General features: G+C 43.7%; 1 protein-coding gene across 1 annotated transcript in view; it reads right to left on the bottom strand.

Annotated features, from left to right (window-relative positions):
• Window positions 1-16,826, bottom strand: part of LOC139758424 (uncharacterized) — a 226,040-nt gene that overhangs the window by 166,401 nt on the left and 42,813 nt on the right. Inside the window, exon 2 of the mRNA XM_071679813.1 lies at window positions 1,323-1,688. Coding sequence (XP_071535914.1) covers window positions 1,323-1,688 — 366 coding nt within the window. The remainder of the gene's footprint in view (window positions 1-1,322; window positions 1,689-16,826) is intronic.

The raw sequence follows: 16,826 nt of genomic DNA, 5'->3' as shown, positions 1-16,826 counted from the left end.
ACATTGCACCTTTCATCGGATTATTCTAATCGTAATGTCACTGAATCTGTCCTCACTCATTACTAATAGGTTTAACACATCCCCAGGTAACTATAGGCCCACTGACTGTGGGCCCATAGGGAGGGGGCAGGCCGCCCACACTCAAGCCCAGAGACGCTACAAATCAACTCACGGGCATCTCCTTAATGTCTATATCAAAACATGCAAATCAATATAAGCAATTTTACCACTGGGCACCCAAGACTGGAATCTAGGTTACTGAGAACTTAGGTCAAGTGGCAAGCTGTCCACTGCTCTAGGAAAAATGGCTGTGGCCATCAGGGTGATGATTCTGTTGTTGGAGGTCGTTAAAGAGGGGATAGAGAAAAAATGGCCTTGACCCCACCAAGATCGTCTTGATTAGAACAATACTTTGTTACTTTCCCGCACAGAAGACATGACCACGTGGACGTACAGAGATGAACACCTCCTGACAAGAAGTCAAGATAATGAAGAATCGTACAACCTGCAGGACGTTGGAGGATACGTGCCAGGTAAGATGGTAGTGTGTCAGGAGGCAGGGACATGTTGAGCCTGGTGGCTTCCGATTCGGAAGTCTCAAGATTCAGTGGGCAAGTAGCAGATGCTTTTGTACTGTATCAGGTACCAACATCGAACTGAGAATAGAAACTACGGCAAAGATCTTTGTTGATCTGATAATGAAGAGGTGATGTAGCCTTAGACAGGTGGGTTTAATGGTGTAGGTCAGGTGAGGAAGTCGAAAGATGGTGATCGACAGTGGGGAGGCTGGATCTGAGACGCTACAGTTGTAGAAATGGAACGAGAGAGCCAACCGTGTGTGTGTGTGTGTGTGTGTGTGTGTGGGAGCAGCGTGTGTGAAGGTGAGGTGGGTGTCAGTTACTTGATGTTCGTCCTGCAGGCCAGACGAGCCGCCCCAGCACTCCTGGCCTGATGGTGCTGGTCTGTTGTACTGCCGGAACATATCATGACCAGACTACCCACTACGTGTGAGTGAAAACAAGAGGAAAGTTGATATTCTGGAATAAAGAACTGAGTGGGTGAATTTCTGTGATGTCGTGTCGTATATGAGAGATGAGGAATAGGAGTGTTTGGGGACGGAACGACTGCAACCCACGTGTAAGTGAAGCAGAAGGAAAAGAGAGCAATCTGGGCCATGGAGGGACACGCGACAGGCACTGAAATGCTGGATCAGAAACACGCTAGACACCCGGGGAGGAAGACCAGTATCTCCCTAGTAAGTTGGGTGCCTCCCATGTACTATCTGGGTGAGGTAAACAAGGCACAAGGTGCAAACGACTTACCCAGCTGGGGAGTTGTCGTTGCACACCGCACGGTGGTCGCGGGCGTGGGAAGCGGCGTGTGGCTGGTGGCGGGTGTGGGATGCGGCGTGTGGCTGGTGGTAGGCGTGGGGTGATGCGTGCGGGTGGCGTGTGAGCCAGTGGCGCGTGAGGGGCGTGGTGGTAGGGTCCACCAGGCCACAACACTCACGCTCGGCCGCCGCCACCACACGCTGCACCGCCTCCGTCTCCACCAGGCGACTCATGAGGCGAGGGCCCACCACGGCATCCAGGGGGGGCCCGCCCCCAGGGCCAAGGGCCCCCAGGGACGGCAAGGCCCCAGAGGGACCTCCAAGCACTCCATGGACTACCATCGTTGCCAGCACCAACCTGGGGGTAAGGAGAGGCGGATTTAACATGCATAATACGTACGGGTCGTGAAGGTCGAACAGTAAGGGACTTCAAGTATGGACAAGGAAAACGGGAGGATTCAGTTGTCTCGCGAAGACGGAGAGTCAGTCGTGAAGACACAGGTTCTCAAAGTGTCGTCAGGACTCTGTCCCTCATGTCACGAGGGACGCTAGCATCAGAGGCGCTGTTGTAGATGGCAAGCTAAATGGGTCATGGAAGGACAAAGGACACAGGATAAAGAAAGGTGTTGAAGTACGCTCTTTTCCACCTTCTACAGGAATCGCCTATTTTTTGACGATTCTTTGCTGAGTGAAGTTTGGTCATGCTATATGACCCCCAGGGTCACCCCAGCATGTGATAATGACAGTTGTAATATTACCGTGGAACGCGTACAAACGCACTGGCTATAAATATAGGAGTCTCAGAGTTATACGTGAATTATATAATAGAATAAGAACAGAACGAAATGAATAAATGTACCGGAGAATTATGCTCAATAATGTTAATACAGATTGATGATATCCCTTAAAGGAATCGAAATATCTAATTTAAGGAATCAAATACTTAATTTTCCGTATCTGGTTTTGAAATCATGAAGTAACATTTTAAGCTTAAGAGCGATAAATAAAAATCAGGATGTAGCGCTTTACAAATTCCCTAAGATCAATCAATCACTGACATGTTATCAATACCAGATCTTATATCTACACACAACAGCATGGAAACTGATATATAGCGACACCACAACTGGAAAAGGTTATAAAGAAATGTCTGGGATCAATAATGTGGTAAATGACAAAATAAACGGAGCAAAGACGAACCTTGACCCACAAGGAGATGTGATACTGGAAACAAAAAAGATCTTTGGGGACGTAGGGTCAATTTCCATTATGACATGAATCACCTTTATGGAAGGTCTTGTGAGATATGCAATGAAGGAGGGAGAACAAGGGTACCTTTAGCTGCCAATACATAGGATAAACACGACAGAGATTTGGTTAATGTGTTGCAATGGGAAGGAGTTCAGGGATGCACTGTGGAGATCTGGACGGTGCTACAGACGGCCGGGATCTGAAAGGTTTAAGTTTGCCACTGAGGAACTGGGAACCCTGTATTGATATCGAAATTTCTTCCGGAAAGTTGATCCGGTCATGCAAACGACAGATCCGTCCGTGTATGGAGTGCTTCTCTCACATCTGGGGTGGTTCTAACTCTTCGTCCTTCCTTGGCGGAGTTGAGTCGAAAGCGGGCCGACTTATCAACTCTCCCAGGAACTTCCAAACTTGACCCACTTGTCTTTACGCCACAATGTTGGTTCACTTTCCCTCTTCTATAGGTATTACCTTGGGTTCTGTTCTCAAGTGTTAGAAGTTTGTGTGTCCCCCTCCATAAGTCAGACCACGAAATACTCGTCAATCTGCTGCGTCACATGATTGCTGTGTGGCCGCTGGTAACTGCAGGGTGAGCCGTTTCAGTACATGTCTTCCTCCTCTCACTCACCACTCTCACATACAACCCACTAGGTATACTGAGATAACTTTTACCTCCATAGTTTGAACGCTTACCTTTATCCCACCTTTGTGCCTTCACAAAACATCCAAGCTTTAGCACTCTACCCTCTCATGTCTTTCCCAACGAGTGGACACATTTTAAGAGACAGATTTATCCCTTCCTCCCAAATTCGTAGATACCTTTTCTCATCTCTTCATTCCCCTCTTTTATTAACCTCTTTATATTTTAAGTAAGGTCCAGCACTGACTGGAGCCTTTAATATAAAAGAATATTTACAAAGACTACCAGAAGACCTAGGCTGTAGTGGAGGTACTGCTTGCTGTGGCATGCAACAGCTTATGCGGTCGTCCAGAAACACAACTCAGCAGTTTGGACCCAACCCAGACCGTGGGAGCACACGACCTCCCAGACTACTCCAGAGAGGCCCACGTTGGCACCTGTGACTGGCTGGTGCCAGGAACCAAAACCGAGGCCACGCCTATGTCCTGGGTTTGTTTACCTTAGAGACTGACTGATACAATGACTGAATAATTGATAAAAATATTGTTGACTTGTCTCTTTATCAAATATATTAGATACCACCACGAATCAAAATGATGGTTTACATATATAAGTTTACAGATGGTAAAAAGAATTTATATATGTTTCTCAGAACATAGGTTAACTTGAGTTTGTAACTTCAGAGATGTGAGGTTTTCGAGGGGGACTTGTGCCCTAATCTCTTCTCCTGTTTCTTAATTCATATATATATATATATATATATATATATATATATATTTATATATATATATATATATATATATATATATATATATATATATATATATATATATATATAAAGATTTTGTGTGAGCGGGGCCTGAACATGCAGGAGGGTGAAAGGAGGGCAAAGAATAGAGTGAATTGGAGCGATGTGGTATACCGGGGTTGACGTGCTGTCAGTGGATTGAATCAAGGCATGTGTATGGGGGTGGGTTGGGCCATTTCTTTCGTCTGTTTCCTTGCGCTACTTCGCAAACGCGGGAGACAGCGACAAAGCAAAAAAAAAAAAAGAAAAAAAAAAAAAATATATATATATGTATATATATATATATATATATATATATATATATATATATATATATATATATATATATATATATATATATATATATATATATATATATATATATATATATATATATATATATATATATATATATGGGTTTTCAGAAAAGAAGAGTGAATGTTGGGGTGAAGAGGGTGGTGAGAGTAAGTGAGCTTGGGAAGGAGACTTGTGTGAGGAAGTACCAAGAGAGACTGAGTACAGAATGGAAAAAGGTGAGAACAATGGAAGTAAGGGGAGTGGGGGAGGAATGGGATGTATTTAGGGAGTCAGTGATGCATTGCGCAAAAGATGCTTGTGGCATGAGAAGAGTGGGAGATGGGTTGATTAGAAAGGGTAGTGAGTGGTGGGATGAAGAAGTAAGAGTATTAGTGAAAGAGAAGAGAGAGGCATTTGGACGATTTTTGCAGGGAAAAAATGCAATTGAGTGGGAGATGTATAAAAGAAAGAGACAGGAGGTCAAGAGAAAGGTGCAAGAGGTGAAAAAGAGGGCAAATGAGAGTTGGGGTGAGAGAGTATCATTAAATTTTAGGGAGAATAAAAAGATGTTCTGGAAAGAGGTAAATAAAGTGCGTAAGACAAGGGAGCAAATGGGAACTTCAGTGAAGGGTGCAAATGGGGAGGTGATAACAAGTAGTGGTGATGTGAGAAGGAGATGGAGTGAGTATTTTGAAGGTCTGTTGAATGTGTTTGATGATATAGTGGCAGATATAGGGTGTTTTGGTCGAGGTGGTGTGCAAAGTGAGAGGGTTAGGGAAAATGATTTGGTAAACGGAGAAGAGGTAGTAAAAGCTTTGCGGAAGATGAAAGCCGGCAAGGCAGCAGGTTTGGATGGTATTGCAGTGGAATTTATTAAAAAAGGGGGTGACTGTATTTAATGTAAGGTTATTTAATGTATGTATGACTCATGGTGAGGTGCCTGAGGATTGGCGGAATGCGTGCATATTGCCATTGTACAAAGGCAAAGGGGATAAGAGTGAGTGCTCAAATTACAGAGGTATAAGTTTGTTGAGTATTCCTGGGGAATTATATGGGAGGGTATTGATTGAGAGGGTGAAGGCATGTACAGAGCATCAGATTGGGGAAGAGCAGTGTGGTTTCAGAAGTGGTAGAGGATGTGTGGATCAGGTGTTTGCTTTGAAGAATGTATGTGAGAAATACTTAGAAAAGCAAATGGATTTGTATGTAGCATTTATGGATCTGGAGAAGGCATATGATAGAGTTGATAGAGATGCGCTGTGGGAGGTATTAAGAATATATGGTGTGGGAGGCAAGTTGTTAGAAGCAGTGAAAAGTTTTTATCGAGGATGTAAGGCATGTGTACGTGTAGGAAGAGAGGAAAGTGATTGGTTCTCAGTGAATGTAGGTTTGCGGGAGGGGTGTGTGATGTCTCCATGGTTGTTTAATTTGTTTATGGATGGGGTTGTTAGGGAGGTGAATGCAAGAGTTTTGGAAAGAGGGGCAAGTATGAAGTCTGTTGTGGATGAGAGAGCTTGGGAAGTGAGTCAGTTGTTGTTCGCTGATGATACAGCGCTGGTGGCTGATTCATGTGAGAAACTGCAGAAGCTGGTGACTGAGTTTGGTAAAGTGTGTGAAAGAAGAAAGTTAAGAGTAAATGTGAATAAGAGCAAGGTTATTAGGTACAGTAGGGTTGAGGGTCAAGTCAATTGGGAGGTGAGTTTGAATGGAGAAAAACTGGAGGAAGTGAAGTGTTTTAGATATCTGGGAGTGGATCTGGCAGCGGATGGAACCATGGAAGCGGAAGTGGATCATAGGGTGGGGGAGGGGGCGAAAATTCTGGGAGCCTTGAAGAATGTGTGGAAGTCGAGAACATTATCTCGGAAAGCAAAAATGGGTATGTTTGAAGGAATAGTGGTTCCAACAATGTTGTATGGTTGCGAGGCGTGGACTATGGATAGAGCTGTGCGCAGGAGGATGAATGTGCTGGAAATGAGATGTTTGAGGACAATGTGTTGTGTGAGGTGGTTTGATCGAATAAGTAACGTAAGGGTAAGAGAGATGTGTGGAAATAAAAAGAGCGTGGTTGAGACAGCAGAAGAGGGTGTTTTGAAATGGTTTGGTCACATGGAGGGAATGAGTGAGGAAAGATTGACCAAGAGGATATATGTGTCGGAGGTGGAGGGAACGAGGAGAAGAGGGAGACCAAATTGGAGGTGGAAAGATGGAGTGAAAAAGATTTTGTGTGATCGGGGCCTGAACATGCAGGAGGGTGAAAGGAGGGCAAAGAATAGAGTGAATTGGAGCGATGTGGTATACCGGGGTTGACGTGCTGTCAGTGGATTGAATCAAGGCATGTGTTTGAGGGTGGGTTGGGCCATTTCTTTCGTCTGTTTCCTTGCGCTACCTCGCAAACGCGGGAGACAGCGACAAAAAAAAGTGAGTCAGTTGTTGTTCGCTGATGATACAGCGCTGGTGGCTGATTCATGTGAGAAACTGCAGAAGCTGGTGACTGAGTTTGGTAAAGTGTGTGGAAGAAGAAAGTTAAGAGTAAATGTGAATAAGAGCAAGGTTATTAGGTACAGTAGGGTTGAGGGTCAAGTAAATTGGGAGGTGAGTTTGAATGGAGAAAAACTGGAGGAAGTGAAGTGTTTTAGATATCTGGGAGTGGATCTGGCAGCGGATGGAACCATGGAAGCGGAAGTGGATCATAGGGTGGGGGAGGGGGCGAAAATTCTGGGGGCCTTGAAGAATGTGTGGAAGTCGAGAACATTATCTCGGAAAGCAAAAATGGGTATGTTTGAAGGAATAGTGGTTCCAACAATGTTGTATGGTTGTGAGGCGTGGGCTATGGATAGAGTTGTGCGCAGGAGGATGGATGTGCTGGAAATGAGATGTTTGAGGACAATGTGTGGTGTGAGGTGGTTTGATCGAGTGAGTAACGTAAGGGTAAGAGAGATGTGTGGAAATAAAAAGAGCGTGGTTGAGAGAGCAGAAGAGGGTGTTTTGAAATGGTTTGGTCACATGGAGGGAATGAGTGAGGAAAGATTGACCAAGAGGATATATGTGTCGGAGGTGGAGGGACCGAGGAGAAGAGGGAGACCAAATTGGAGGTGGAAAGATGGAGTGAAAAAGATTTTGGTGTGATCGGGCCTGAACATGCAGGAGGGTGAAAGGAGGGCAAAGAATAGAGTGAATTGGAGCGATGTGGTATACTGGGGTTGACGTGCTGTCAGTGGATTGAATCAAGGCATGTGTATGAGGGTGGGTTGGGCCATTTCTTTCGTCTGTTTCCTTGCGCTACCTCGCAAACGCGGGAGACAGCGACAAAAAAAATTATATATATATATATATATATATATATATATATATATATATATATATATATATATATATATATATATATATATATATATATATATTAGGGTAGCCGAAGTCACGCATGCTGTGGTCCATCCCACCGTACATCTATTCCATCGGACCTGTGTTCCATCCCAGCGTACCTGTGGTCCATCCCAGCATACCTACAGTCCATTCTAGCGTACATGTGATCCATCCCAGGGCCCATTTGTCTATCCCACCATACACGTGTTTCATCCCAGCGTACCTGTGTTCCATCCCAGCGCACGATACCACGTGAGGACCAGAACAATAGAAGTAAACCAAAGCATATCAACTGGGAGGCAGCGGTAAGGCTAGGGGCATGTGGCCTTATCACTCCCTTATCTCGCTAATCTCACCTTACCGCTCAGACAATCTTTCACTTGTGCGTAAATGCGTAACAAGTCCTGCGGCCAGTGTTTACATAACGCTCACCTATCAGGCTTTATTGATCCGTACCTGAGTACAGACACACCTTCAGTCTTACATTGTTACGTTGGAGAAACCGCTCATTGTCAAAGGAGCTCCAGTGAGTGTGTGTGTGTGTGTGTGTGTGTGTGTGTATATATATATATATATATATATATATATATATATATATATATATATATATATATATATATATATATATATATATCTATATTTTTTTTTTTTTTGCTTTGTCGCTGTCTCCCGCGTTTGCGAGGTAGCGCAAGGAAACAGACGAAAGAAATGGCCCAACCCACCCCCATACACATGTATATACATACGTCCACACACGCAAAACATACATACCTACACAGCTTTCCATGGTTTACCCCAGACGCTTCACATGCCCCGATTCAATCCACTGACAGCACGTCAACCCCGGTATACCACATCGCTCCAATTCACTCTATTCCTTGCCCTCCTTTCACCCTCCTGCATGTTCAGGCCCCGATCACACAAAATCTTTTTCACTCCATCTTTCCACCTCCAATTTGGTCTCCCTTTTCTCCTCGTTCCCTCCACCTCCGACACATATATCCTCTTGGTCAATCTTTCCTCACTCATTCTCTCCATGTGCCCAAACCATTTCAAAACACCCTCTTCTGCTCTCTCAACCACGCTCTTTTTATTTCCACACATCTCTCTTACCCTTACGTTACTTACTCGATCAAACCACCTCACACCACACATTGTCCTCAAACATCTCATTTCCAGCACCGTCCATCCTCCTGCGCACAACTCTATCCATAGCCCACGCCTCGCAACCATACAACATTGTTGGAACCACTATTCCTTCAAACATACCCATTTTTGCTTTCCGAGATAATGTTCTCGACTTCCACACATTCTTCAAGGCTCCCAGAATTTTCGCCCCCTCCCCCACCCTATGATCCACTTCCGCTTCCATGGTTCCATCCGCTGCCAGATCCACTCCCAGATATCTAAAACACTTCACTTCCTCCAGTTTTTCTCCATTCAAACTCACCTCCCAATTGACTTGACCCTCAACCCTACTGTACCTAATAACCTTGCTCTTATTCACATTTACTCTGAACTTTCTTCTTTCACACACTTTACCAAACTCAGTCACCAGCTTCTGCAGTTTCTCACATGAATCAGCCACCAGCGCTGTATCATCAGCGAACAACAACTGACTCACTTCCCAAGCTCTCTCATCCCCAACATATATATATATATATATATATGTATATATTATCCCTGGGGATAGGGGATTAAGAATACTTCCCACGTATTCCCTGCGTGTCGTAGAAGGCGACTAAAAGGGGAGGGAGCGGGGGCTGGAAATCCTCCCCTCTCGTTTTTTTTTAATTTTCCAAAAGGAGGAACAGAGGGGGGGGGGGGGGCCAGGTGAGGATATCCCACAAAGGCCCAGTCCTCTGTTCTTAACGCTACCTCGCTAACGCGGGAAATGACGGATAGTTTAAAAGAAAGAAAAAAAAAATACATACATACATATATATATATATATATATATATATATATATATATATATATATATATATATATATATATATATATATATATATATATATGTATATATATATATATATATATATATATATATATATATATATATATATATATATATATATATATATATATATATATATATATATATATACATATATTTTTTTTTTTTCTTTATACTTTGTCGCTGTCTCCCGCGTTTGCGAGGTAGCGCAAGGAAACAGACGAAAGAAATGGCCCAACCCCCCCCCCCCCATACACATGTATATACATACGTCCACACACGCAAATATACATACCTACACAGCTTTCCATGGTTTACCCCAGACGCCACATGCCTTGATTCAATCCACTGACAGCACGTCAACCCCGGTATACCACATCGCTCCAATTCACTCTATTCCTTGCCCTCCTTTCACCCTCCTGCATGTTCAGGCCCCGATCACACAAAATCTTTTTCACTCCATCTTTCCACCTCCAATTTGGTCTCCCTCTTCTCCTGGCTCCCTCCACCTCCGACACATATATCCTCTTGGTCAATCTTTCCTCACTCATCCTCTCCATGTGCCCAAACCACTTCAAAACACCCTCTTCTGCTCTCTCAACCACGCTCTTTTTATTTCCACACATCTCTCTTACCCTTACGTTACTCACTCGATCAAACCACCTCACACCACACATTGTCCTCAAACATCTCATTTCCAGCACATCCATCCTCCTGCGCACAACTCTATCCATAGCCCACGCCTCGCAACCATACAACATTGTTGGAACCACTATTCCTTCAAACATACCCATTTTTGCTTTCCGAGATAATGTTCTCGACTTCCACACATTCTTCAAGGCCCCCAGAATTTTCGCCCCCTCCCCCACCCTATGATCCACTTCCGCTTCCATGGTTCCATCCGCTGCCAGATCCACTCCCAGATATCTAAAACACTTCACTTCCTCCAGTTTTTCTCCATTCAAACTCACCTCCCAATTGACTTGACCCTCAACCCTACTGTACCTAATAACCTTGCTCTTATTCACATTTACTCTTAACTTTCTTCTTCCACACACTTTACCAAACTCAGTCACCAGCTTCTGCAGTTTCTCACATGAATCAGCCACCAGCGCTGTATCATCAGCGAACAACAACTGACTCACTTCCCAAGCTCTCTCATCCCCAACAGACTTCATACTTTCCCCTCTTTCCAAAACTCTTGCATTTACCTCCCTAACAACCCCATCCATAAACAAATTAAACAACCATGGAGACATCACACACCCCTGCCGCAAACCTACATTCACTGAGAACCAATCACTTTCCTCTCTTCCTACACGTACACATGCCTTACATCCTCGATAAAAACTTTTCACTGCTTCTAACAACTTTCCTCCCACACCATATATTCTTAATACCTTCCACAGAGCATCTCTATCAACTCTATCATATGCCTTCTCCAGATCCATAAATGCTACATACAAATCCATTTGCTTTTCTAAGTATTTCTCACATACATTCTTCAAAGCAAACACCTGATCCACACATCCTCTACCACTTCTGAAACCACACTGCTCTTCCCCAATCTGATGCTCTGTACATGCCTTCACCCTCTCAATCAATACCCTCCCATATAATTTACCAGGAATACTCAACAAACTTATACCTCTGTAATTTGAGCACTCACTCTGTAAATACTAAGAACCTTAATTTGTCCCTAGGGTAAGGGAGATGTGTGAAAATAAAAAGTGTGGTTGAGAGAGCAGAAGAGGGTGTCTTGAATGGTTTGCACATATGAAGAGAATGAGTGAGGAAAGATTGTTAAAGGGGATATATGTGTTAGAGGTGAAGGAAACAAGGAAAAGTGGGAGACCAAGTTGGAGGTGGAAGGATGGAATGAAAAAGATTTTGAGCGATTGGGGTCTGAACATGCAGGAGGAAGAGAGGCGAGCAAGGAAAGAATGAATTGGAATGATGTGGTATACTGGGGGGTCAACATGCTGTCAATGGCCTGAGCATGGGTATGTGAGGTGTCTGGGGTAAATCAAGGAAAGGTCCATGGAGCCTGGATGTGGATAGGGAGCTGTGTTTTCGGTGCATTACACATGACAGCTAGAGACTGAGTGTGAACGAAGGTGGCCTTTGTTGTGTTTTCCTGGTGCCACCTCGCTTAAGTTGAGGGTGTGGGGGGGGGGAGGGGTTGTGATGCTACTTTCCTGTGGGGCAGTGTAGCGACATGAATGGATGAAGGCAAGCAAATATGTATAAGTACACGTGTATATATGTATGTGTCTTTGTATGTATGTAAATATTGATATGTATACGTATGTATATGTCTGTGTATGGGCATTTGTGTATATATATGAGTAAATGAGTGGATGGGCCATTCTTCGTGTTTCTTGGCATTACCTCGCTGATGCGTGAAACAGCGATTAAGTATGATGATGATGATAATGATAATCTGGAATATAATTATCTGAACCACCAAATTGCAATTTCACCGGCAGAAATATAAAGGTCAGCAAGCATGATAATGTACATGTGTATATATCTATATGTATACGAATAAAGTGTATATGAACGCGCACCTTCATAGAACATACAAAGCTCCAACAGCCAGGATCGAACCTGGGACCCCTTGTGCAAGAGGCAGGCATGCTAACCGCTAGGCTAAGGGACTGTATAATAGGAAACAACTGTTCGAAATACTAAGTAAAACGCTATCAGCTGGCTATGTGTTCTGTTCGGAAACAACCGATAGACCCCGTTGCTCACCATTGTGAGACGAAGGGTATTCGAGTACTTAGTATTTCGAATAGTTGTTTTCTATTATACAGTCCTTTAGCCTAGCGGTTAGCATGCCTGCCTCTTGCACAAGGGGTCCCAGGTTCGATCCTGGCTGTTGGAGCTTTGTATGTTCTATGAAGGTGCGCGTTCATATACACTTTATTCATATTCATATAACTCCGCGTTGTACAGTCAGGTTCGGTAAAACGCTATCAGCTGGCTATGTGTTCTGTTCGGAAACAACCGATAGACCCCGTTGCTCACCATTGTGAGACGAAGGGTATTCGAGTACTTAGTATTTCGAATAGTTGTTTCCTATTATACAGTCTCTTAGACTAGCGGTTAGCATGCCTGCCTCTTGCACAAGGGGTCCCAGGTTCGATCCTGGCTGTTGGAGCTTTGTATGTTATATCTATATGTATGTCTGTGTTATCCCTAGGGATAGGGGAGAAAGAATACTTCCTACGTATTCCCTGCGTGTCGTAGAAGGCTGGAAATCCCCCCCCTCTCTTTTTTTTTTTTTTGATTCTCCAAAAGAAGGAGCAGAGAAGGGGGCCAGGTGAGGATATTCCCTCAAAGGCCCAGTCCTCTGTTCTTAACGCTACCTCGCTAATGCGGGAATTGGCAAATAGTATAAAAGAAAAGATATATATATATATATATATATATATATATATATATATATATATATATATATATATATATATATATATATATATATATATATATTATACTTAGTCGCTGTCTCCCACGTTAGCGAGGTAGCGCAAAGAAACAGAAGAAAGAATGGCCCAACCCACCCAAATACATATTTATATACATAAACACCCACACACGTATATATACATACCTGTATATTTCAACGTATACATAAATATACATGCACAGACACATACATATATACATATTCATAGTTGCTGCCCTCAGCCATTCCTGTCGCCACCCCGCCACACATGAAAAACAGCACACCCACCCTCTCCCAGCACGCGCGTGAGGTACCGCTAGGAAAAGACAACAAAGGCCACATTTGTTCACACTCAGTCTCTAGCTGTCATGTATAATGCATCGAAACCACAGATCCCTTTTCACATCCAGGCCCCAGAAAACTTTCCATGGTTTACCCCAGACGCTTCACATGCCCTGGTTCAATCCATTGACAGCACATCGACCCCGGTATACCACATCGTTCCAATGCACTCTATTCCTTGCACGCCTTTCACCCTCCTGAATGTTCAGGCCCCGATCGCTCAAAATCTTTTTCACTCCATCCTTCCACCTCCAATTTGGTCTCCCAATTCTCCTCGTTCCACCCACCTCTGACACATATATCCTCTTTGTTAATCTTTCCTCACTCATTCTCTCCATGTGACCAAACCATTTCAACGCACCCTCTTCTGCTCTCTCAACCACACTCTTTTCATTACCACATATCTCTCTTACCCTTTCATTGTTACTCGATCAAACCACCTCACACCACATATTGTCCTCAAACATTTAATTTCCAACACATCCACCCTCCTCCGCACAACCTTATCTATAGCCCATGCCTCGCAACCATATAACATTGTTGGAACCACTATTCCTTCAAACATACCCATTTTTGCTCTCCGAGAAAACGTTCTCGACTTCCACACATTTTTCAACGCTCCTAGAACTTCGCCCCCGCCCCACCCTGTGACTCACTTCCGCTTCCATGGCTCTATCCGCTGCTAAATCCACTCCCAGATATCTAAAGCACGTCACTTCCTCCTGGTTTTCTCCATTCAAACTTATCTCCCAATTAACTTGTCTCTCAACCCTAATGAACCTAATAACCTTGCTCTTATTCACATTTACTCTCAGCTTTCTTCTTTCACACACTTTACCATACTCAGTCACCAACTTCTGCAGTTTCTCATCCGAATCAGCCACCAGTGCTGTATCATCAGCGAACAACAACTGACTCACTGACTCATCCACAACAAACTGCATACTTTACCCCTCTCTCCAAAACTCTTACATTCACCTCCCTAACAACCCCATCCATAAACAAATAAAACAACCATGGAGACATCACGCACCCCTGCCGCAAACCGACATTCACAGAGGGGTAACTGTAGGGATGTTTGATCATTATTTTGTGCAGGCGAAGGTGAATATTTGTAGAGGTTTTCAGAAAAGAAGAGAGAATGTTGGGGTGAAGAGTGATGAGAGAAAGTGAGCTTGGAAAGGAGACTTGTGTGAGGGAGTACCAGGAGAGATTGAGTGCGGAATTGAAAAAGGTGAGAGCAAATGACGTAAGGGGAGTGGGAGAGGAAGGGAATATATTTAGGGAAGCAATATTGGCTTGCGCAAAAGATGCTTGTGGCATGAGAAAGGTGGGAGGTGGGCAGATTAGAAAGGATAGGGTGTGGTGGGATGAAGAAGTAGGATCTTTAGTGAAAGAGAAGAGAAAGGTGTTTGGACGATTTTTGCAGGGAAGTAGTGCGAATGACTGGGAGATGTATAAAAGAAAGAGGCAGGAGGTCAAGAGAAAGGTGCAAGAGGTGAAAAACAGGGTAAATGAGAGTTGGGGTGTGAGTATCATAACATTTCTGGGAGAATAAAAAGATGTTTTGGAAGCAGGTAAATAAAGTGCGTAAGACAAGAGAACAAATGGGAACACCGGTGAAGGGGGCTAATGGGGAGGTGATAACAAGTAGTGGTGAAGTGAGAAAGAGATGGAGTGAGTATCATAAAGGTTTGTTGAAAGTGTTTGATGATAGAGTGGCAGATATAGGGTGTTTTGGTCGAGGTGGTGTGCAAAGTGAGAGGGTTAGGGAAAATGATTTGGTAAACAGAGAAGAGGTAGTAAAAGCTTTGCGGAAGATGAAAGCCGGCAAGGCAGCGGGTTTGGATGGTATTGCAGTGGAATTTATTAAAAAAAGGGGTGCCTGTATTGTTGACAGATTGTTTAGGATATTCAATGTATGTATGGTTTATGGTGAAGTGCCTGAAGATTGGCGGAATGCATGCTGCCATTGTACAAAGGCAAAGGGGATAAAGGTGAGTGTTCATATTACGGAGGTGTAAATTTGCTGAGTATTCCTGGGAAATTTATCGGAGGGTATTGATTGAGGGGGTAAAGGCATGCACAGAGGATCAGATTGGGGAAGAGCAGTGTGGTTTCAGAAGTGATAGAAGATGTGTGGATCAAGTGTTTGCTTTGAAGAATGTATGTGAGAATACTTAAAAAAACAGATGGATTTGTGTGTAGCATTTATGGATCTGGAGGAAGTATATGATAGAGGTGATACAGATGCTTTGTGAAGGGTATCAAGAGAATATGGTGTGAAAGGTAAGTTGCTAAAAGCAGTGAAAAGTTTTTATCGAGGATGTAAAACATGTGTACGAGTAGGAAGGGAGGAAAGTGATTGGTTCTCATTACATACATTTATCTATTTATTTTTTTATTTCTATTATACTTTGTCGCTGTCTCCCGTGTTTGCGAGGTAGCGCAAGGAAACAGACATGTATATAAATACATGTCCACACACGCACAAATACATACCTATACATCTCAACGTATACATATATATACACACACAGACATACACATAGACATATACATATATACACACGTACGTATCATACTGTCGCCACCCCGCCACACATGAAATTACAACCCCCTCCCCCGCATGTGCGCGAGGTAGCGCTAGGGAAAGACAACAAAGGCCACATTCGTTCACACTCAGACTCTAGCTGTCATGTACAATGCACCGAAACCACAGCTCCCTTTCCACATCCAGGCCCAACAAAACTTTCCATGGTTTACCCCAGACGCTTCACATGCCCTGGTTCAATCCATTGACAGCACGTCGACCCGGTGTACACCACATCGTTCCAATTCACCCTATTCCTTGCACGCCTTTCACCCTCCTGCATGTTCAGGCCCCGATCACTCAAAATCTTTTTCACTCCATCTTTCCACCTCCAATTTGGTCTCCCACTTCTCCTCGTTCCCTCCACCTCTGACACATATATCCTCTCGGTCAATCTTTCCTCACTCATTCTCTCCATGTGAGCAAACCACTTCAAAACACCCTCTTCTGCTCTCTCAACCACACTCTTTTTATTACTACACATCTCTCTTACCCTTTCATTACTTACTCGATAAAACCACTTCACGCCACATATTGTCCTCAAACATCTCATTTCCAGCACATCCACCCTCCTCCGCACAACTCTATCGATAGCCCACGCCTCGCAACTATATATCATTGTTGGAACCACTATTCCTTCAAACATACCCATTTTTGCTTTCTAAGATAACGTTCTCGACTTCCACACATTCTTCAACGCTCCCAGAACTTTCACCCCCTCCCTCACCCTGTGATTCACTTCCGCTTCCATGGTTCCATCCGCTGCCAAATCCACTCCCAGATATCTAAATCACTTCACTTCCTCCAGTTTT

The sequence above is a fragment of the Panulirus ornatus genome, chromosome 30 (genome assembly GCF_036320965.1).
Source record: "Panulirus ornatus isolate Po-2019 chromosome 30, ASM3632096v1, whole genome shotgun sequence".
Classification (NCBI taxonomy): Eukaryota; Metazoa; Arthropoda; class Malacostraca; order Decapoda; family Palinuridae; genus Panulirus; species Panulirus ornatus.
The sequence above is the reverse complement of the archived record's forward strand: the minus strand, read 5'-3'. Positions and strand labels throughout refer to the sequence as shown.